At 44.4% G+C, this 22,564-nt stretch overlaps 1 protein-coding gene across 1 annotated transcript in view; it reads left to right on the forward strand.

Moving 5' to 3' along the window:
* kiaa1549lb (KIAA1549-like b) overlaps positions 1–22,564 on the forward strand; it is a 111,781-nt gene that overhangs the window by 49,090 nt on the left and 40,127 nt on the right. Inside the window, exons 7-14 of the mRNA XM_056279384.1 lie at positions 813–946; positions 1,468–1,636; positions 12,269–12,328; positions 14,850–15,001; positions 15,646–15,817; positions 16,421–16,590; positions 16,876–16,911; positions 21,051–21,241. Of these exons, the coding sequence (XP_056135359.1) occupies positions 813–946; positions 1,468–1,636; positions 12,269–12,328; positions 14,850–15,001; positions 15,646–15,817; positions 16,421–16,590; positions 16,876–16,911; positions 21,051–21,241 (1,084 nt within the window). The remainder of the gene's footprint in view (positions 1–812; positions 947–1,467; positions 1,637–12,268; positions 12,329–14,849; positions 15,002–15,645; positions 15,818–16,420; positions 16,591–16,875; positions 16,912–21,050; positions 21,242–22,564) is intronic.

Raw genomic sequence — 22,564 nt, forward strand, 5'->3', positions numbered from 1 at the left:
AATATTTAGTACCAATTTCCAGTGTCGCCTCTGCACTATGTGGACCCTTAATGACAATGTGCAAGTTAATGCTAACCCCCTAAAACAGTGACTCATTCTTCCCCCCCTGTGCTGGTTTAAAAGTCAGACCAATGTTCCTACCAAATTAAACTTAGAAATGTATTCACCTGCACAATTCCACTTTGCATACCCAAATTTATGTAATGCTCATAAATGCTTGCAATTTATCTGTCAGCATTATTTACAAAGAAGAATGCAAAAATGGTTATAGATGGGGGACACGCACTTTGTTGGGGGCTGTAATCATCACATGAAAAACAATAGATTGGTTAAAAACACATTATAAAGATAAATGACCAACATTTATTTCATATCACACACCAACAGCAGCACGGCCCAAAGGTTAATTAGGTGAATTTGAGTCTTGAAAGTGCTCAAAGGCATGGCGTGTGTGTGTGTGTGTGTGTGTGTGTGTGTGTGTGTGTGTGTGTGTGTGTGTGTGTGTGTGTGTGTGAGAACCTTGAAATGGACTGGCAATCTTTCCACTGTGACCTCCCTGCCTTCCACATAATGCCTGCTGAGATAGGCTCCAGCCCCCTGCGAGCCTGGATTGCATAAGGCAGACATAGAATGGTTGAATGAACAAATAAATGTTTATTTCAGTTCTAAATGACCAATTCTAAAAAAAAAGCCAATTTAATTCATTATAAGACACCATCAAACATCACGGAAAACTTTATGGTTGTTAACACTTAAGCGAACGCGTGGCCATTCAGTCCTTGTTATATATGCTAATGTCGACTGTGTTTCAGTGCTGCGGTTCGTTGGAGCGGGTGATGACCCGAGGTCCTGTCGGTTCACTCAAATGATGGAGCAAAGGCTTGAGAATGTGTTTTCTGAGGCACAGGCCAAAGTGCTCAACACCCACAGCAAACTCTCTGTTCAGGTACTGTACTCATGTCGTCCCCCTTAAAGGATGATTCTGGGTTTTTTTTATTTTTGCAACCTGGGTCTTATTTTTGTAGTTTTTTATCATCATGCATATCAGTTATGACATCATTTTACTCACCAGCTTTGGATTTGTTGGACATGGGACAACTGAGTTGTGTAAACTCTGCTGTGTTGTGCTGTTGACAATCATGTGACTGAATTTCTTGCTATGTTTTGTTCGATATAATTTTGTATTACATTGCAGGTGTAGATACGATTATATTTTTACAGGATGGTTTGAGCTTCATTTTATGGAGTAACTTTATTTTCCCAAACTATGTTTATCTTGAGGGTAGTCTTGCTGTGGTTCAGCTGCTTTCAGTTGGAAGTAATTGGTCGTATGTAAAGCCATTTATTCACAGTGGTTTCCCCAAGACTGCCCATTGAAGTGATCCTAATATCAAGCATTTTATGAGGTTAAATTTATATATTTCTGATTATGCCCTTATCCTCCCTATTCCTCTTCTTCTATTGTAGATCTTGAGTGTGTCCCAGGTAGCGGGCTCCCCTGCCGTCTTACTGGTCTACGCTGTGAGGAATGGGACCAGCTTCCTCAATGGCACTACTGCTTCCAACCTCCTGGGTCAGCTGACAGCTGAGCTGGTGGGCTACTTCCTCTTCTACCCACCTCTTATCATTGCAGAGCGTAAGTTACAAGCTGAACGACACCCGTGATCAGTTTTTTATATGATGTGACACGAGCAAGTCAGTTTTGATGAAGTCAACTAGTTGGTCTATTGATTAGACTTTGCTTTTCAGCAACCCTCTTGCTTCAGTGAAGACTAATGATTGTTATCTAGGCCTAAACAAATTCTTCGTATAGAGTTGCATGCATAAAAATTGGCATATCATTAATTTGTTTTATTTACACCATAAAGCATCATGGCAAGTAGTGCGCTGCTTGATAACAACAAGCATTTCCCTCTCAAAAAAGGTGATGAAGCCAAACTGACCTAGAATTAATCTACATATATATATATATATATATATATATATATATATATATATGGCTGATCTGTTTAATTACTTTAATCTTAGGGTTTGGGAAAAAACTTGTCCCATCCTTCTGGAATATTGTGAGAAAAAAATTTAAGAAAAAAAAAAGTCTTAAAAAACAAAAAGGTGACTCAGTAGCTTATTAGTCGCCTGCTGGTTGACTATTCTGACCCATCCCTAACTGGTATTATATTGATATCACGATAAGAGACAAGATATCTTCTGGGATTTTTGTTATCGTAATATGGTGATATCACCTAAATGTTGTCATTCTCTGGTCTTAAAGGCTGCATTACAGTAAAGTGATACAGTTTTCTGAACTTATTGGACTGTTTTAGCAAAATTCATGATGAATACCTCTATCTGCTTGGTCGCCATATCTACTTTACTAATGATCATTTCTCAACATTTTCTTGTGTGTAAATACACTACCTTGCCAAAAGTATGTGGACACCCAAACATCACACCCACATGTGCTCGCTGAACATCTCATTCCAAAACCAGTGTCATTAATATGGAGTTGGTCCCTCTTTGCTGCCATAACAGCCTCCACTCTTCTGGGAAGACTTGCCACTAAATTTTGGAACATGGCTGTGGGGATTGGCTGTTGATTTTGGGGAGAAGGTCTGGCTCACAGTCAGTGTTCCAATCCATCCCAAAGGTGTTGGATGGGGTTGAGGTCAGGGCTCTGTGCAGGCCAGTCAGGTTCTTTCACACCAAGCTAGGAAAACCATGTCTGTATGGACCTCGCTTTTTGCATGGGGGCATTGTTATGCTGTAACAGCAAAGGGCCCTCCCCAAACTGTAGCCACAAAGTTGGAAGCACACAATTCTCTAGAATGTCATTGTATGCTGTAGCATTAAGGTCTCCCTTCACTGGAACTAAGGGGTCAAGCCCAAACCATGTAAAACAGCCCCAGACTCCACCAAACTTTACCGTTGGCACTATGCATTTGGGCAGGTAGCGTTCTCCTGGCTTCCGCCGAGCGCAGATTGGTCCGTCAGACTGCCAGATAGTAAAGTGTGATTCATCACTCCAGAGAACGCATTTCCACCACTCCAGAGTCCGAGTGACGGTGTGCTTTACACCCCTCCAGCTGACGCTTGGCATTGTGATCCTTAGGCTTGTGTGCAGCTACTCAGGCATGGAAATCCATTTTATGAAGCTCCCGATGAAAAGTTGTTGTGCTGACGTTTAGGGCGGGGGGATATTGTGACAATATTGTGGGGATGACTATTGGTGCTTTCACAGGACATTTACGCAATCAGATTTTTGATAAGTAGTCATCAGTAATGTCTATATAATAACTAAATGGGTAAAGGCAAATAACAGAACAGCTAGAACAGTCTGGTAAGTTCAGAAAATTACATCACTTTACTGTAATGCAGCCTTTAAAACCAGGAAAAAGACAACACTTATGCCATATCACGATATCCAAAATCCCAGACGATATCTCGTCTCATATCACGACATCGATATAATATCGATATATTGCCCAGTTTGGAACTTGGTAGTGAGTGTTGTGACCGAGGACGGACGGACTATTTTTCGTCAGTCCCATTCTGTGGGCTCATGCGGCCTAAATAATGGCTGAGCTGTTGTTGCTTTGAGGTGTTTCCACTTCATAAACTTACAGCTGACCAGGGCAGATCTGACAGGGCAGAAATTTGACTAACTGACGTGTTGGAAAATGTGATATCCAATGACAGAGCCCTGTTTAAAGTCTCTGATCGATTCAGTACGACCCTTTCTACTGCCAGTGTTTGTCTATATAATAGAGATTGCACGGCTGGGTGCTTGATTTCATGCTCCTGTTAGTAATGGGTCTGGCTGAAATAGCTGAATGAAAAATCTTGCAATATTTGATTTTGTCAGTATTGCCCAGTCCTGCAGTGAATCTTAAATTATTTGCCATTTCATTATTTTTCCGACACAAACGAATGCAGCAGATATGGAGCCCCACAGGTGCTTCTGGTCATGTGTATGAGGAAAGAGTCCAACAGCCTCTATAACTTTTGTGGGCTGCTTCTTAAAAGCTGCATTGGTTTATCATCATATGTCTACAAACTCAATCAAAAAATAGAATAGAATAGAATAGAATAGAATACTCTGTATTCGTCATTTTGTACATACATACAAATGAAATTTACTTTCTGCATTTAATCCGTCCTAGCTTCAGTTCAATTCAACTAATGGCATGTACTTAGAGATTGAATATTTTCGGGAAGGTTGAATAGGACCAGATCAAACTCACTGTCTGACATTCTGACATACATTTTAAAGCCTTTTGACCAAAACACAGATAGATAAGGACAGAATGATTTGATTGTTGCTTTTAGGATACTGTGATATTGATGGGGGCGGCACGGTGGTGCAGTGGTTAGCGCGGTCGCCTCATCGCGAGAAGGTCCTGGGTTCAAGCCCCAGGGTAGTCCAACCTTGGTGGGTCATCCCGGGTCATCCTCTGTGTGGAGTTTGCAGGTTCTCCCTGTGTCTGTGTGGGTTTCCTCCGGGGGCTCCAGTTTCCTCCCACAGTCCAGGTGAATCGGCCATACTAAATTGCCCCTAGGTATGAATGTGTGCGTGTGTGTGTGTGTGTGGGCCCTGTGAAGTCCAGGGTGTCTCCCCGCCTGCTGCCCAATGACTGCTGGGAATAGGCTCCAGCATCCCCGTGACCCTGAGAGCAGGATAAGTGGTTCAGATAATGGATGGATGGATGGATGATATTGATGGTAAAATCTCGATCCTCCATAGAAACTCAATTTCGGTTAACGTGTTCAGAAAAGCACATATCTCCTGAGTATTTTCAGTGTTGACGTCGACTTTACCAAGAAGAAAACCCTGAATTCAGGCTGTAACCCTTTCGGTAATTAAATGTCTTGTGAATGAATGCTCCCCTGCCTTCTACAGCCACGCAGCTGTTTTCTTTAAGGGTTGAGTCACTGAAACTTTGTTGATGCCGAGGTCGAATTAAGCCGTTGCCTCTTATCTCAGTCTCCTGTGGGGGCATACTGAGTTTAACAAGGCGGCTGTTGTGCTCCCTCTGTGTTGGCGCTGTATACACATAACAATAGATGAGAAGTGACAGCGAGTCAGCGGAAGTCTAAACAGTGCTCCCAGTGGAGTCCCACTATGCCGTCAGTTCGTTTCCCCAGTTTAACAGGGAAATGAAATGCACACTGCTTCGTAAAAGGGGGACTAGACAGACATAATGTCAGATTTATGCTTCCATGTCCACGTCATGGTGATGCCCCGCTGCATGTCTCTGTGGTGTCTGTGTAGCTACGCAGAGGGGTCATGCCGTAGCCTATGTTCACCTCAAAAATGTAAAACCGTGCTGTAGCTACACGAGTTAGCTGGACACCAAAAGAGCTGTGATGATTTACAGTTTACAGTGGTACAATGTCATTTAGCAAACACTTTTATCCAAAGTGGCGTACATCTGACAGTTAATACAAACATGCAAGGATCTAGTCAGGAGGCAGTGATGCAAGTAAGTGTCAAAAAAACTAGGTCCAATAGGACATATTGGTGTCAACAGGCAGTCCACAAAGGCAATGAATAGAAGGGTGCATAGAAGCGATTTTTTTTTCTTCAAATACCATCAGGTATGGAGGTGTTCGAGAAAGAAAAAGCTGGGCCTTTAGTTTCTTCTTAACGATGGAGACGGACTCAGTGGATCGAATGGAGTTCGGTAACTTGTTCCACCTCCGGGGAACTACAGAAGAGGAGAGTCTGGCTCGTGACTTAGGGCCCCGTTGAGGCGGAAGTGCCAGGCGCCTTTCATTGGCAGAGTATAGCTGGAAAGATCATAGGAACTGCCCTCCCATTCATCCAGGCCATCCTTGATGCACGGTGCATCCGGAAGGCTCTTAGCGTGGTGAAGGACCCCACCCACCCTTCCCACATCCATTTCACCCTCCTACCCTCTGGCAGGAGGTACCGGAGCATCCGTGCTGCCTCCACCACACTATACAACAGTTTCATTCCTCAGGCTGTGAGGTTCCTCAACAGCATGAACACTCAGACCTTCCGTAAAAGGACTTTTTGACCATCTTGCTCACTGTCCTTGTCAGGTGTGCTTGTGATGTTTGGGTGAAGTAATTCTTGTTTTTAATGCACTTGTTGTTTCTAATATTTATTGTGAGCTATTTGTTTTTATGTCGCACTGAGGTCCTTGTGAAACGTAATTTTGTTCCCTTGTATGTATGAGACCTACATATAAGGCAATGACAATAAAAGCAGTCTTAAGTCTTAAGTGTAGACCTGAATGAGGGAGTTCAGGTAGGCGGGAGCCATTTTAGTTGCTGCTTTGTAAGCGAGCATTAAGATTTTGAATTTGATGTGAGCAGCAACTGGGAGCCAGTGGAGGGATGTGAACAGCGGAGTGACATGTGCTGTTTTGGGCTGGTTGAAGACCAGACTCGCTGCTGCATTGTGGATCATTTGCAGAGGTTTGAAAGTGCATGCAGGGAGACCTGCCAGTAAAGACCTGCAGTAGTCAATTCATGGCATTACAAGAGCCTGTACCAGGAGTTGTGCTGCATGCTGAGACAGGAAGGGTCGAATTTTCCTGATGTTGTACAGGGCAAATCGGCACGACCGAGCAGTCGAGGCCACGTGTTGGTCATCAATCATGACACCCAGGCTTCTGGCAGACTTTGTGGGCATGAGTTGGGGTTGATCCGAGCTGGATATTGATCTGTTGTTGTAAGGATGGACTGGCTGTGATGACAAGGAGCTCAGGTTAAGCTGATGGTGGCGTTCTTTCATCCATGCAGAGATATCAGCAAATAGCGTGGTTAGGCACCCAGCGGTTCATCCGTCTTTTGCATTTAGCAAACAAACACAGCAAATTCCGGAGCCCCCTCTTAACATTTTCATGTTCAGATCTCCTCTTCCAACTTAATTTTCTCCCTCACAATATTGTTGGCAAAATTTACTGTTTGTGCTCATCTGTCAAAGCCTTTTACAAACCTTCTCTTCACTGCCACCGTGAATGTGAGAGAATGTAAGCTAAATTACTTCGGCACCTGATTTGTTGCGCATGTGACACTACCTCCTTGTCAACAGGTTGCATCTACGCAGTAGTATAACCTCAGCATGGAAGTATGAATCTGTGTAACTCTCATAGAATAGTGTATTTGCTCTAGGACAGTTAAGCAGTTGTTTGTGTGTGTGTTGGGGTGGGGGTCTTGCTTTCATGAAGACCGATAAGCCTTTCCAATTGACCTTGCTTCACCTCCAGTGTGCATGTGTTGGGGGGGGGTCACCCCTGACTTCCCAGAGTGCATTTGGTGTGGCCATGTTTAGCAGACCATGTTTAGCCAACCGTGTTTAGCAGACCGTGTGTAGCAGACGGGTAAATGGCATGTGAAACAACCGAGTCACTACTGTGAGAAGCAGTCTGATGGCGGCGTGGGTTTACACTGCACGGCAAGGCATTGAACTGTGATGAAAAGAATGTCTGCTAATGAGCTTTAAGTTAAAGCTCGCTTTCTTGTTGTGTCCTTAATAAAGTAAGTTCAGCATATAACTCATCCATGGGCTGCATGGTGAGCGGCACAGAGAGTGTGTGTGTGTGTGTGTGTGTGTGTGTGTGTGTGTGTGTGTGTGTGTGTGTGTGTGTGTGTGTGTGTGTGTTGGGGTGGATATGAGAACATGATATGAGGGGAAAAAATACAGTATACATGTGGAGATCAAGAGAGCAGAGAATATGTAATAATTGGAGGGTTGGGGGGGGTGTTGGAGTTGAAAGGTAAACAGAAAGGAGAAGAGCAAGTGCATGCCAAAGAGATTGCTCCTGTTTGTTTTGTAAGCCCGCCATTAATGAAATTACACTACTCACAGGGGGTGAAGCGAAGGCCCTGGCATATGTTGGCAGCGGCTGGCTTCTTACTTCAAAGCCAATTATCACAGCAAATAATTAACAGCAGGGGGATTCTGCCGACACCTCAGGCCATGTCGTTCTAACGGAAAGGGCCCCAGATCTCACAGTACTTAGGCGACCTTGTTTATAGCGCCGAGAATTCACAGGTTGTTCCTCCGTTTTTTTTCCCCCAGCTTGTGCGAAAGACTGGTCTGCTGTGTTCAGCTCCTTTACTTCCTGTCTGTGTACTGACAAAACTGTTTGTCTAATTTGTCTCAGCCGAAGGAAATATGACTGAGGCTACTTTCCAAAAAAAAAAAGATAAAGGTGTCCGGGTGGCGTGGCGGTCTATTCCATTGCCTACCAACATGGGGATCGCCAGTTCGAATCCCCGTGCTACCTCCGGCTTGGTCGGGCGCCCCTATAGACACAGTTGGACGTGTCTGCGGGTGGGAAGCCGGATGTGAGTATGTGTCCTGGTTGCTGCACTAGTGCCTCCTCTGGTGGCTCGGGGCACCTGTTGGGGAGAGGGGGAACTGGGGAGAATAGTGATCCTCCCATGTGCTATGTCCCCCTGGCGAAACTCCTCACCGTCAGGTGAAAAGAAGCGGCTGGTGACTCCACGTGTATCGGAGGAGGCATGTGGTAGTCTGCAGCCCTCCTCGGATTGGCAGAGGGGGTGGAGCAGCGACTGGGAGTTGGGGAGAAAGGGGGGGGGGAGTAAGCCAAAAAAAAAGAAGATAAAAAACAAAGCTTCTTTTTGAGTTCTCATTGTGTATAAAGAGCACATGCTGTCAAAATCTTGGTTTCCAATGGTTCTACATTGTGTTTCTGCAACAACTTAAGTCAATAAACACGATCATGTGCTGAAAATATGCTAACGGTTAGCTTTTTGATGGTTTTTAGATGTGTCGTTCTGATTCGAAAATCAGCAAGTCTCAAAGACATCTTTTACTCGGGTAATTTCTTGACGTCAACACCTGCAGACAGGTTGCATTACAAACTGGAGACCCCTTAGAGCGGCCCGCTGGGGGCGAGTCGCCGAGAGCGGAGCATGCATTTTCCCACTACTGCTGGTGTCTTGACTGGTTCTGACAGCCAATTCACATTCCCAGCAAGGGTTGTACAAATAACACCACTTGAAAATGTCGCCCAATGCATACACAAAAGTCTATTTTCACACTGCGGCAGCTGCAAGTATTGTTTCTGTGGTTCATTTTAGGTTTAAGTTTAGGTAGTGGTAAAAGAGTTAGTTTTTGAAGTCTATCCTGATTTTATACTCGTCGCTCATGCAGTAAGTAGTAGGTAGGTTTTATTATCACAGTCATCCATCCATTTCTGCATACTGGGTACGCAGCTCCATCCTCCCATCTACAGTTCAATGCAATTAATGGCGATAAATCTACAATATTTGTTCAGTGTAAAAAAACACCCCACAGTTCCGCCAAAGATGCTTCAGCAGTCTATATTAGCAAATTGAAGTGGTGATTTTAAAAATTTACAGTCACTTTTATTGCTAAATCCCCTCATAGTGTTTGCTTTGCTGTGCCGCAGCAGAGGAACGCCTGCTGTTAATCTCTTGTAGGCTGTCCTGCAGGAAGCAACACTGTAGGAAATCGACTGAAACCCACCGTAAAAGCAACTATAAATGTTTAAAACGACCACTCGAATTTGCTATGATGGGCTGCTGTAGCGTCTTGTTAGCTATGGTTGAACCATGGACCTTTTTTTTTGTTTTTTGCACTGAACAAGGATTGTAGATTTGCCTCCCATTAATTACATTGAGCTGTAGATGGCAAGCCAAAGATGTGTGTCCAGTATGAATAAGTAGGTGTACAATTATGTGCTACAGGAGTGGTGAGTATTGAAAATATCTAAACCATTCTGTTAAATTTGGGGATAAGGTTAGGTAGTGGTTAGGGTCAGGGAGCAGAGGAAATGGAGACATATTGGGTTGCATGCTGTGTGTGTCACGTCTCATAAAGTTGAATTTAACCTGAGGCCCAGGCAGGCGAGGGAGGGGGGTTGACAGTGTGATGATACTCTCAGCCAATCACAGCTTCCAAGTCATTGAACTAACACTAACATGCCCACTGCGACAGACTGAGCAATTCATTGAGAGGTTAAGGCTAGTTGTAAATAATGATCCATCCATCCATCCATTATCCAAGCCGCTCATCCCAATTGGGTTGCGGGATGCTGGAGCCTATCCCAACAGTCACTGGGCAGAAGGCAGGGAGACACCCTGGACAGGCCGCCAGGCCATCACAGCTCCAGCATCCCCGCGACCCTGAGAGCAGGATAAGCGGTTCAGATGATGGATGGATGGATATATATATATATATATATATATATATATATATAAAGACACTTTTATGAGATGAGGAAAAAAAGCACAGATATTGACTTCTTAGATGTCAGGAATGCTTTGGAAATTAATTCAAGACGACTGAAGGTGCTCTTTAATAGAGTGTGAGCTGTGATGTATCATATCACATATTGTTCTGATCATCAACATCGTCGTCTTCTTATCACTTCATTTTGTTTGTGGTACTTGCAAACATTCTCAAGAATGCTACAGAATGTGGATTTTGATACGGAGTAATGCTGAATTGTGCTGGTTCGGATCCCCATCGGCTCTCCATCCCGACGGAGGCGGCTTACGTGAAACCTCATCACAGATTAGCATTCTGCATGACTGAAACTATTGGACGGTGTTAAATTGATTCTGCTGACAGCCCTCCAGCTCTGACTATCAACATGCTAAATCCCCCACTGTTCCTTCTCTCTTGCTCCTCTCTCTTTCTCTGTCTCTCTTTTGACATGTCAGAGTGTACATTTCAGCAGTGAGTCTGATTTCATAGACCAGTGATACAGCAATCCCCCAAACACTGTGACAGACGCCAGCACATGAACCTAATCAGGCAGGAAATAGATGTAAGGGAACTAAAGGGAGTGCAGAGACCCTCGCAACTCTAGCAGCTTAAGCTTTCCTTGTCCATATGTCTGACAGATTTTTACTACTGAGAATGACCCAAACTGTAAAGAAGACCCTGAGTTAGTATTCCCTGGTAAACAAGGAGGTTTTTTTTCTTTTTCTTTTCATTTTGCATCAAAATGACTCGGAAAAGAAGCACCAAAAATTGACCCGAGTCCAAAAGCAAACAGGGAGGCCATTTCATTGAAGAATTATGTCATCATTACATTATTTCCATGGATAACAGACAAATAACACTTCAATCTGCTGGTGTGCTTGGTATAAAATTACATCCTTTTTTTCGTTTGTGTTGCACGTTTTTAAAGAACAAATGTAAAGCATAATATTAAATTAATTTCTGTGATAATGCAATAAAAATAAAGTTCAGTATTCTTATCCTTATAATCATCTTGATGCATGCTCAATAATCCAGGTAAGAAAATCTAAGAAGGTCGAATCAGTACATCAGAATCCGAAACACTTTGTGTCATTTCATTTGATGCACTTGTGCAGCAGTGAAACACAAAGACAAAAACACATCCAAAAACTACAAGAACACACATATCCAAACTAACACATATATCTAATAAAAACAACAAAACAAAAAAAACCCCGTCCAGGAGAACGAACGCCAGCCAGGACGACTGTTGGAACTGCCGGTCTGCATGGGCTAGCAGTTAGCTTAGCCTGCCCCACTTCCGCGTCCTGTCAGACCGCCCTCAGTGCCTCCTCCTCGGGCGCAGCTCCGGCCAGTGCCGTGGTCCTTGGGCCCACAGGATGCAGTAGACCCAAGCTCCCTCAGCCGATCCAACGCCAGCTCTCCCAGCCAGACATGTTCGACACACCTCCCCGCACTCCACACGGTGACACTAAAAACACAGTCAAGGCTAGGCGAGGCCGCCGCCAGACCGCCCTCTGTGATATCGTAACTGCCGGTCTGCATGGGCTAGCAGTTAGCTTAGCCTGCCCCACTTCTGCATCCTGTCAGACCGCCCTCGGTGTTACCTCTTCGGGCGCAGCTCCAGGCAGGACCGTGGTCTCTGGGCCCACAGGGCGCAGCAGACCAAGCTCTCCCAGCCGATCCAGCGCCAGTTCTCCCAGCCATCAAACGAAGACACAAACATAGACGCAGACGCGGACAAAGACATCTGGATACAATAAACGTTGTATCCAGATGAACTGATTCAACCTTCTTTGATCCTTATTATCATGTAAGGTACACACTGTATCCATTGACACTGAATTAGGTTCTAACTTTTTGGCTCCAAAGATTCATGTTAACATGTGCGTACAGTATATTCATATACTGCTTTTCTCAGTCAAGCTACTGCGTTTTTTCATACCCATAAATGTGAATACAGAACATGTCTAAATGCAAAGGAGAAGACGTGATTTCGGTGCTGTTTCTCTTTTGTTTTTGCCCTTCACTCTGCAGCTGTGGAATACCACAATCTCAACACCTCCATTGCCACCAGAGACTTCTGGGTAATCACAGGTAGGTGGGTCATTGTTTTACTTTGTTTGTTTATTGATAATTGGAAGCAGCAACCCCCCCCCCCCAAAAAGACGACTGCTATACATTGCATGAAAAAAAATCAGGATTTGAGTCTGAATCCTGTCAGGTTCTGTCGTGTTACTGTAACCTCATTCATTATTAAGGATGTGTTGATGGCAGTCTTGACAAGTTGCTCCCCCCAAAGATATTCTATGCTATTTCATGTGACATGAATAATCTGAAACGAAAAAATGCTGGTGAACACTTGTATTGTGATTGTATAGCATGGGTATGTACTTTGGCCGTGAGTGCAGCCAGTGCAGTTGCAGAAATCTTTTAACTGGTTACACGATTAAATCTGACCCCATAATCAATCAATACTGTTGATTTTTGCATGTGTGAAACAAAGGGGAAACGCAAACAGAGTGTCCGTCTCTATCAGTAAACTACTTCTGAGATCCTCTTGTGATTCAGTTAATTAGATCGGAGCTTACACAACACAAACAATGAATTTGAGACTCTAGTCTGCGCGATAAAAACTATACTGATGTTGTGCCAGGGTTAACAAAGAGTCCGTCTTTGCCAATTGGAACAGCTAAAAGACTGACAATCTTAATTTTCTAATTTTGGAAGAAAAAAAATTTGCTTTTGTTCACTAAATAGACAAGCCTGTCCATGTTTGTAGGGATACATCATCGTCTGTAAATGTGGGGTTGTATTTTGTGTGAATGTTTGTCGTGTTGGGTTCAGATGGTACTGCACTGTGATGATGGCACAACATGCAGCCATCTCCGAGTGTATTAAAAGCTTTCACTTTGCTGCACATTTTCAATCATACTGCTAACACTCTTGACCAGGCACTTAGCGGGATAAAACACCTTGTCACTTCAAGGTCATCCCATAGGTAATGGATTTTACGCACTCCGGGCCAGATACACAATCCAGAGGCACAACAAGGGCTGCTTTTTTTTTAACCCTTACCTCGCCAAACAATTGAGAGTGAAAACACATTCATACATGCATAGAGATATTGCCGGGAGTGGGGGGGGGGGTCTGCATGGGCAGGGGGAAAAACAGCAAATCAGTACTCTTACACACGCACACACACACCTGAGAGTCTCGTGCTGTTCCTTGACCTCTAAACAGGTCCATGTGAGAAGCTGGCGGAGTTCTTTGTTCAAGACAAGGGTGCGGGAATGTTGTGTGATGTTTTAACCAGGGTGCAGTTGTACTGTTTATACACACTGAGCTTACATGGTGCTGTTAATCATTTGCATGCACGTGTGTGTATATGGGCGGCACGGTGGCGCAGTGGTTAGCTTGGCCGCCTCACTTCAAGAAGGTCCTGGGTTCAAGCCCCGGGGTAGTCCAACCTTGGGGGTCGTCCCAGGTCGTCCTCCGTGTGGAGTTTGCATGTTCTCCCCATGCCTGCGTGGGTTTCCTCCGGGTGCTCCGGTTTCCTCCCACAGTCCAAAGACGTAGGTCAGGTAAATTGGCTGTACTAAATTGTCCCTAGGTGTGAATATGTGTGTGTGTGTGTGTGTGTGTGTGTGTGTGTGTGTGTGTGTGTGTGTGTGTGTGTGTGTGTGTGTGTGTGTGTGTGTATGTCAGCCCTATGATGGACTGTCGGCCTGTCCAGGGTGTCTCCCCGCATGCCGCCCAATGACTACTGGGATAGACTCCAGCATCCCCGCGACCCTGAGCAGGATAAGCAGTTTGGATAATGGATGGATGGATATACAGGCCACCAGGCCTTCACAGGGCCAACACACACACACACACACACACACATTCACACCTAGGGACAATTTAGTATGGCCGATTCACCTGACCTACTTGTGGTTGGACTGTGGGAGGAAAACGGAGCACCCGGAGGAAACCCACGTAGACATGGAGAGAACATGAAAACTCCACACAGAGGACGACCTGGGACGACCCCCAAGGTTGGACTACCCCGGGGCTCGAACCCAGAACCTTCTTGCTGTGAGGTGACCGTGCTAACCACTGTGTCACCATGCCGCTCCTAAGTGTTAGCTTTTATAAGCAAATTCTATTCAAAGGACAGAACTGTTAAGTGCTCATGACTTATGGGCATATATACGTGTATATATATATATGTATATATATATATACATGTATATATGTATGGGAAACTTTCAACCTTAGTACTGTCTACACACAACATCTTTGTGTGAGTTTATGCACAACTTAATTGTCTGGAATAAGGTCACGTCAAACTAAGTGAAGTGTAAAAAATCCCCTGCTGGCTGACTTTTTTCTCTCTTCATTTCTTAACGACCTACACTCGCTTTTTATTTCTGCACGTTTCCATTCTCATCATTTCTTCATCTATCTGGCCTTTGTCCATCTCTCTCTCCCCCTTCCATCTCTCTCTCTCTCTCTCTCTCTCTCTCTCTCTCTCTCTCTCTCTCTCTCTCTCTCTCTCTCTCTCTCTCTCTCTCTCTCTCTCTCTCTCTCTCTCTCTCTCTCTCTCTCTCTCTCTCTCTCTTTGTCTTTGCAGTGATCCAGGATGTGGATAACTCCAGCCTGGACAGACAGTACCAAAGCTTTGCCAGTCTAATGGAGCAACGGCTGGCGGAGCTGTTCGTGGTGGCGGGCCAGCAGGGGAGCCGCTTCAAGAGAGCCACCACCGTAGGCAGCTACACTGTCCAGGTGAAGTACAAGCCAACAGCCCACGCACTCTTCTTCTCTGACTTTAATGCGATGACGGATTTATTTTCCAACACTGCGACATGCGGTATTACAGAGAGACAAAGCATTTTAGAGGCTTCGCGTCACTTTTTTCAGACGTTTTTATTGAAATTCCCAGGCGTGTGTTCCTTTCCTTAATCAGTAGCCAAATGGAGACAGTAACCCGACGGATGTTTTCTTCTTTTTTCTTTGTTCAGGATGAATATTTCATGATCAAAACCAATACACTGAGATCAACATTTGTGCACACGCATGCATGCACACCCGCAGTTCATCCTAATTAGGGAGATTTGCAGCTTATCATGCGCTAATTGCACTTCAAAACAAGCCAGAAGTTGAATGTTTTCACAACAAAGTAGTCGCTGCTCTCCACGGTATCCACGCATTTTCCTTCAAGCCAACAGGAAGCTAAAATCGCGTCTTTTTTTCCCCTAATTGTCCTTTTCTTTTTTTGTTTTTTTGTTATCACATCTGATTATTTTCTGTGTTGAACTAAAGCAGCTTTATGTCAAGGCGTGAAATTATTATCCATTTTGTGACAGTTATTTTGCACGATGAGTGCAGGCAAACATGGTAGGCTCCAGCCCTGTTCTTTTTCACATCAGATGGTGAGCATCCGAAGGGTTGCAGGGTTGAAGAGCCCCGCGGAGATGACCTACTACGTCCAGCGAAACAGCACTCCGTTAATGGGCACGTCTGCCGCCAAGGTCCTGAACACCGTGGACTCTCAGATCATGGCCCTCACCCTGGGTTACTTTGTCCAGCTGCAGGCAGAACGTAAGTACAGAGTCTTTTCCGGATACTGGACAAGTGGAATGGGTAGGCTGCAAGTTATTTAGGCCGACAGACGGGCAGACAGAAATACATCACTCCTGCTGAGCACAGAAAGAAAGAAAAAAAAAGATACTGTTCGGTTAAAAGGAGCAGATGAAAAGGTTGAGATTTTTATTTTTGCTTCCTAATCGCTCTCAGATCCACGGGGCAGAACGCTGCTTGTTTGAGCTGCACTGCCGAGAGAGAGCGACTGAATTGGTCAGGATGGAAAGAGGAGTGCTCTATTCACTTATAGATTTTTGCCTCCAGTGTAACAGCTGAATCAGACACACTGCGTATCGAGTCGGGCCGTGTATCTGTCAGTTAAAAGGGGATGTGAAGGGGATGTAACAGATGCATCTGTACGAATCTGTAGCAAGGGCGTATGCTTTACACTGAAGAACTTTAAGGTGCTTTCAATTATATATTTTAAACTCTGGCTGCAGCACATGCACACACCACACTGTTATCTGCACATATGCACACATGACTTCTGCCATTTACACTTCAGAGCATATCGGCTGCCACATGCTGAAATGATTGAAAACGTGCCTTGTGCTTTTTCAGCTGTGGTCAAAAACCCTCCTAACAACCTGTGGATCATAGCAGCAGTGTTGGCTCCCATTAGCGTAGTCACACTCATCATCATCATCATCACCGCTGTGCTGTGCAGGAAGAACAAGAATGACTTTAAAGCCGATGCCATGGGCAACCTCAACCTCAACCCTCGTGCTAAAGTAAAAACATACAACAAACACACACACTCCATCTATCTATCTATCTATCTATCTATCTATCTATCTATCTATCTATCTATCTATCTATCTATCTATCTATCTATCTATCTATCTATCTATCTATCTATCTATCTATCTATCTATCTATCTATCTAGCTAGCTAGCTAGCTATCTAGCTATCTAATCTCTGTCTATCTATTTATCTCTGTCTGTCTATCTATTTATCTGTCTGTCTGTCTGTCTGTCTGTCATTACATGCCTCTGATGCATTTTAATTGTTTCTAGATGGCGTATCGGAGGGATGTGGGCTACTACCACCAGGTATCTGCCTTTCTTTCTTATGTTATTATAGTGTAGACCTGTTTTTTTCCTCATTATTTTAAAGGCTCGACTAGGTACCCGTGGGGTTTGACAGGCACGCTACACTAGTTATACACCATGACCTATGATGGATTTCTGTCCTACCTGCTATTCTGTGGGGAACAAAGACACGTTTCATGGGCTGGACCAGAATATCTTGTAGAATCATCTGGGATGTTGCAGGGAAGGCTGTTTAGTCATTTTCAGTGACAGACTGAGTCCAACTATGTGTAACCTCACACGAATGTACCCATAAGTGTTAAGCTCATCTTCCAATCCAACATATAAAGAAAAATGTTTGGCTGTCTCTAGATCAGCTTTATCTGACAAATGTTTTATGAAACACCCTCCTCCGGGTGCTCCGGTTTCCTCCCACAGTCCAAAGACATGTAGGTCAGGTGAATCAGCTGTACTAATTTGTCCCTAGGTGTGAATGTGTGTGGCGGCCCTGTGATGAACTGGCAGCCTGTCAAGGGTGTCACCCCTCCTGCCACCCAATGACTGCTGGGATAGGCTCCAGCATCCCCGCAACCCTGAGAGCAGGATAAGCAGTTTGGATAATGGATGGATGGATGTTTTATGAAGCCACTTGAAATGCTATGTAGGACTGTACAAATGAGATTATGGTATAAAGTTTAATTTGTCCATGCCATGCTTTACTGAACTTGGTCACTGACTTAAGGACCACATTTTTCCCAAGGCCTCTATTGTATATAGTTGTGTATTTCTGCATATGTCTCTGTATGTGCCTGTGTGTGTGTGTGTGTGTGTGTGTGTGTGTGTGTGTGTGTGTGTGTGTGTGTGTGTGTGTGTGTGTGTGTGTGTGTGTGTGTTTGAGACCAACCATTTTCTTCTGTGTAGCAGACTACCAAAAAAATTGGAAATCCGTTTGGACTGCTGCCGTATAAAGGTGTTGCAATCCTTTTACCTTAGAAAATAAATTCTTCCTACACACACACACACACACACACACACACACACGTCACTGTGTCCCTTCTCATAAAGTGCAGTTAATTTTAGTCTACTGATGGTACAGATAAATGGCAGTTGAGACAAATGGGAAAGAAGAAAAAAAAACCTTGCAGAGTGATGCAGTATGAAGGTACGTTGTATTTGGTAGTTGACTAAAAGCGTCATCATATGCTGTTTTTCCATGTGTTTATTACTTTTGTACGAAGGTATGTAACATTCCAGTGGATAATTATCTCTAAATGGACACAACTAAACATCCTATTTTATGAAGAATACAGTGGAAAAACAACAAGCACTTAAGAGTTATTCAGAAGTATTCATACAAGATTTTCCCTAAACATCCTAATTCTGACATAGTGGGTAAAGAACTTAATTGTGAAAACATTAAGATTAATTTTCTGGCATTTTTTTTTTCAAGAGATGAATGCCTCAAAAAATGAAGTCAAAACATACACATCATCTATCTATCTATCTATCTATCTATCTATCTATCTATCTATCTATCTATCTATCTATCTATCTATCTATCTATCTATCTATCTATCTATCTATCTATCTATCTATCTATCTATCTATCTATCTATCTATCTATCTACCTACCTACCTACCTACCTACCTATCTGTATAGATGGATAGCTATATATGGATAGATGGGTAGATAATAGATAGCTAGTAGGGGTGGGAATCTTTCGGAATCTCACGATTTGATTTCGATTGTTGGGGTCATGATTCGATTCAAAATCGATTTTCGATCCAAAAGGATTCCCGGTTCAAAAACGATTCTGGATTTGGTACACAGGGGTGCTAATTTCAGGATCTACTCAAGTCCGCTGTGTGCTAAGAAAGGCGATGAGGCAAATTATTGCATGAAAGCAGACTGAAGTGTGTATAAGATTATGTGGTTTTTATATTTGAAAAAGTTATGTGAATTGATTGCAATAATGTGACCACACAACGGCAAACCTAACCTTTCTTAGTAAAACACCGACGTGACGCTATTGTAAACTACTAGTAAGACCCGTTAGCCCCTTGTTAACAGGTCTGACCCTTTAGCCGAGCGGTTAGTGATGTCGCCTTGTGGTGCAGTACACGTCATATCGAATCCCGCACCGGGCTAAAAAGTAACCGGTTGTACTTTGGCTCAATTTTCTGGGTCACAAATCTCAAGCCTTCATTGTCGACCATGCTGTAGGGGTGCCGGTTTTTTTTTAAAATGATATAGGCGATGGATCGAGTTTTTGTTTTGTTTTGTTTGCCCGTTCAGAGCTGGCTGGGAGTTTAATAAAGTGTTGCAGTGTGCATTGGTTGTTTGTTAAGGTTGCAGGAGGTCGCTGTTCCGCTTCTTTCACCTCTGGGCGATGGCGTATGATGTGAGACCTAACACGTGTAGTGTTCCCGAAACGCTTAACTTTCGTTTTGCAAATCATGCATTTTGAATGAGCCATGTCAAGCTCCTTCTTCCCCGGGAGATTGTAAAATCCAAAATGCGACCAAACGCTTGCCCTTCAATGATGACGGGACTGGCTGTGTTTATTGCTGCTCCATTTTTAGAAAGGCTACCGAGCGCTAACGTTAGCAATGACTGGCTAGCCGCTGACGTGTTTTCCGGAAGCCGGAAGAGGTGCGCGGCAAGTCAACGCTGCCAGCAGCGAGGAGGCTACTTAAGACTGAAAAAAAAGTTTTTAAAAATCGATGTTTGGAATTTGTGAATCTATTCAGAACCATACAAGATAAGAATCGCGATTCTTACGTGAATTGATCCCCCCCACCCCTAATAGATAGATCGACTGATCTTGGATTTTCTCTACTGGTATAGGTCTCGGTGTTTTCACCACCTGAACCTCAGTGGATCCCCTTTTGTGTAAAGCAGCTAGCACTTTTAACTTGAGTGAAAACCATCAGAAGTCACTCTTAGGCACACATCTGCGTGCATGTGTGTGAGTGTTGCAGAAAAAGAGGGAATGTGTGTACTTTTGTCATGACAGTATCACGTATTGATTTCACTCTGGCTTGGGAGCACTGAGGCAGTGATGCGTGACAGATAAGTTCCAACACGGTGATGAGAGCGCTGCTAAATCTTTGACGAGGCGTCTGTGTGTGTGTATGCGTGTGTGTGTGTGCGTGTGCGTGTGCGTGTGTGTGTGTGTATTAGTTCCTTTTGGTGTCTGCCATTCTCTTTAATCCCGTGGACATCCAGTATGTAGAGCAGGAGAACCCCACTGTGAATCCTCCTCCCCTCTGGGCTCTGGTGCTTTATACAGTCTTATCTAATTACCATGTTTCGGGGGGGGGGGTGTCTCAAAATCTCCCTTTGTCAAGTCATTTATTAGACATGAACTGTAAAGATGAAGGGCTTACTTCTAAGGGACGCTTATCAACAGCAGTGCATTAACCCTTGTTTTGTTCTCTGAATTTCTTTGAGAAGTCATTGAAACAAATTTGAGGTTTTGAGATGTCCGTCTTCAGTGATAGATCTGCCGCTCTTATATGTATCGGCTACAATAATAATAAATAATAATAAATAATTCTCTGTTCGAGTATGAGAACAGGTATGTGTACTATTGTATGTCAATCAATGGTCCTTGGTTAAATTCTCAAGGCATGGGTGGCGTATCGGTCTATTCCGTTGCCTACCAACACAGGGATTGCCTGTTCGAATCCCCATGTTCCCTCTGGCTTGGTGGGGCGCCCCTACAGACACATTTGGCCGTGTCTGCGGGTGAGAAGCCGGATGTGGGTATGTGTCCTGGTCGCTGCACTAATGCCTCCTCCGGTCGGTCGGGGCGCCTGTTTGGGAGGGGAGGGGGAACTGGGGGGAATAGCATGATCCTCCCATGCGCTACGTCCCCCTGGCGAAACTCCTCACTGTCAGGTGAAAAGAAGAAGCTGGGGACTCCACATGGATTGGAGGAGGCATGTGGTAGTCTGCATCCCTCCTCAGATCGGAGGAGGGGGTGGAGCAGCGACCGGGACGGCTCGGAAGAGTGAAGTAATTGGCTGGATACAATGGGGGAGAAAGAGGGGGGAAACCCCCCCCCCCCAAAATTGTCAAGGCATTTCATTTCATCACTATTTCCCTTCCCTGGCACTTAAACCCTGTGTGTCTACCTGGACTCGCCACCTCCCAGCCAGTCCAGGGTTTTGACTATGCCAAGCAGCACCTAGGCCAGCAGGGAGGTGACGAGGAGACCCTTCCTGTCACTGAGGACACCCTGGTGATGTCCCGACCCATCAGGGACACGACGCTTTCTCTAGAGAAGGCCTTGCAACAGGACGGCACCATCAACAAGAAGAACCTCACCACGGACATCCGCAAAAGGTATCGATATTGACTATATCCTGTATTTAAGGTTCATCCAGGCTTTTGTGTGTGTGTGTGTGTGTGTGTGTGTGTGTGTGTGTGCGTGTGTGTTAGTGAGTCTATGTAGATGCCATTGAACTTGACCATTTGCTTTATCTGACAGCTGGTAGAGCAGTTTCAGAAAAAATGGCCACATTAAATTATGCCAAATTGTTTTATGGAGGAACAGAAAAGGGTATTCGTTTTTTTGCATTTTTCATAAGGAGGCAGGATAATGATGAAGAGGAAATTTATGTAACAGAACCGGGAGTCTGGAGAGTGGAAGTGCTACAAATGATTTTGGAAAGGGTTTAGAGATGTTTTTCATCTTATTCGCTGGAGCCGTTTGTTTGCTTTATAAAGCTGGTAGCCATATTTATTGTGAAATATATTTGCTGGATCTGTTTCCTCACAGCCATATTTATAGTTTTCGATGCGATCACTGTGCATGCAGCCAGTACACAACAGTCTTTTTATATAATGTTTGCTAGTGTTACTTTGCACTGCACATATCCTCAGCCTTTTACACTGGTGCATGACAGCAACATTTAGAAAGAGTTCATGTTCATATTTTAACACAAGGTATGGTTTTATTTCACACTTTTTCGAAACTGTCCAGGTCTTTCTTGCTGACTGGTGCAATTTGTTAACTTTGTGTACAGTTTACATATTGATCCTTATAAATACATGTAATTATGTCATGAATCAAGTTAAATTTGGCAACCTATTTAAACTTGTGCATGATTTCACAGTGAAATCATGACTTCAGAACCCAGAGGCCTCATATGCAGATATGCATATCATCTTGTCAAAACATCGCTAGCAAGTGGGGTTTCTGGGTAGCACAGCGGTCTATTCCGTTGCCTACCAACACGGGGATCGCCGGTTCAAATCCCAGTATTACCTCCGGCTTGGTCGGGCATCCCTACAGACACAATTGGCAGTGTCTGCGGGTGGGAAGCCGGAAGTGGGTATGTGTCCGGGTCGCTGCACTAGTGCCTCCTCTGGTCGGCCGGGGCGCCTGTTTGGGGGGGAGGAGTGGGAACTGGGGGGGAATAGCGTGATCCTCCCATGCACTACGTCCCCCTAGAGAAACTCCTCACTCTCAGGTGAAAAGAAGCAGCTGGCGACTCCACATGTGTTGGAGGAGGCATGTGGTAGTCTGCAGCCCCCCCCCCCCCCCCGGATCAGCAGAGAGGGTGGAGCAGCAACTGGGACAGCTCAGAAGAGTGGGGTAATTGACTGGGTACAAATGGGGAGAGAAATGGGAAAAGAAAAAAAAACTGGCAAAAGTGTCCAGAA

This window comes from Lampris incognitus, chromosome 4 (genome assembly GCF_029633865.1).
Source record: "Lampris incognitus isolate fLamInc1 chromosome 4, fLamInc1.hap2, whole genome shotgun sequence".
Lineage (NCBI taxonomy): Eukaryota > Metazoa > Chordata > Actinopteri > Lampriformes > Lampridae > Lampris > Lampris incognitus.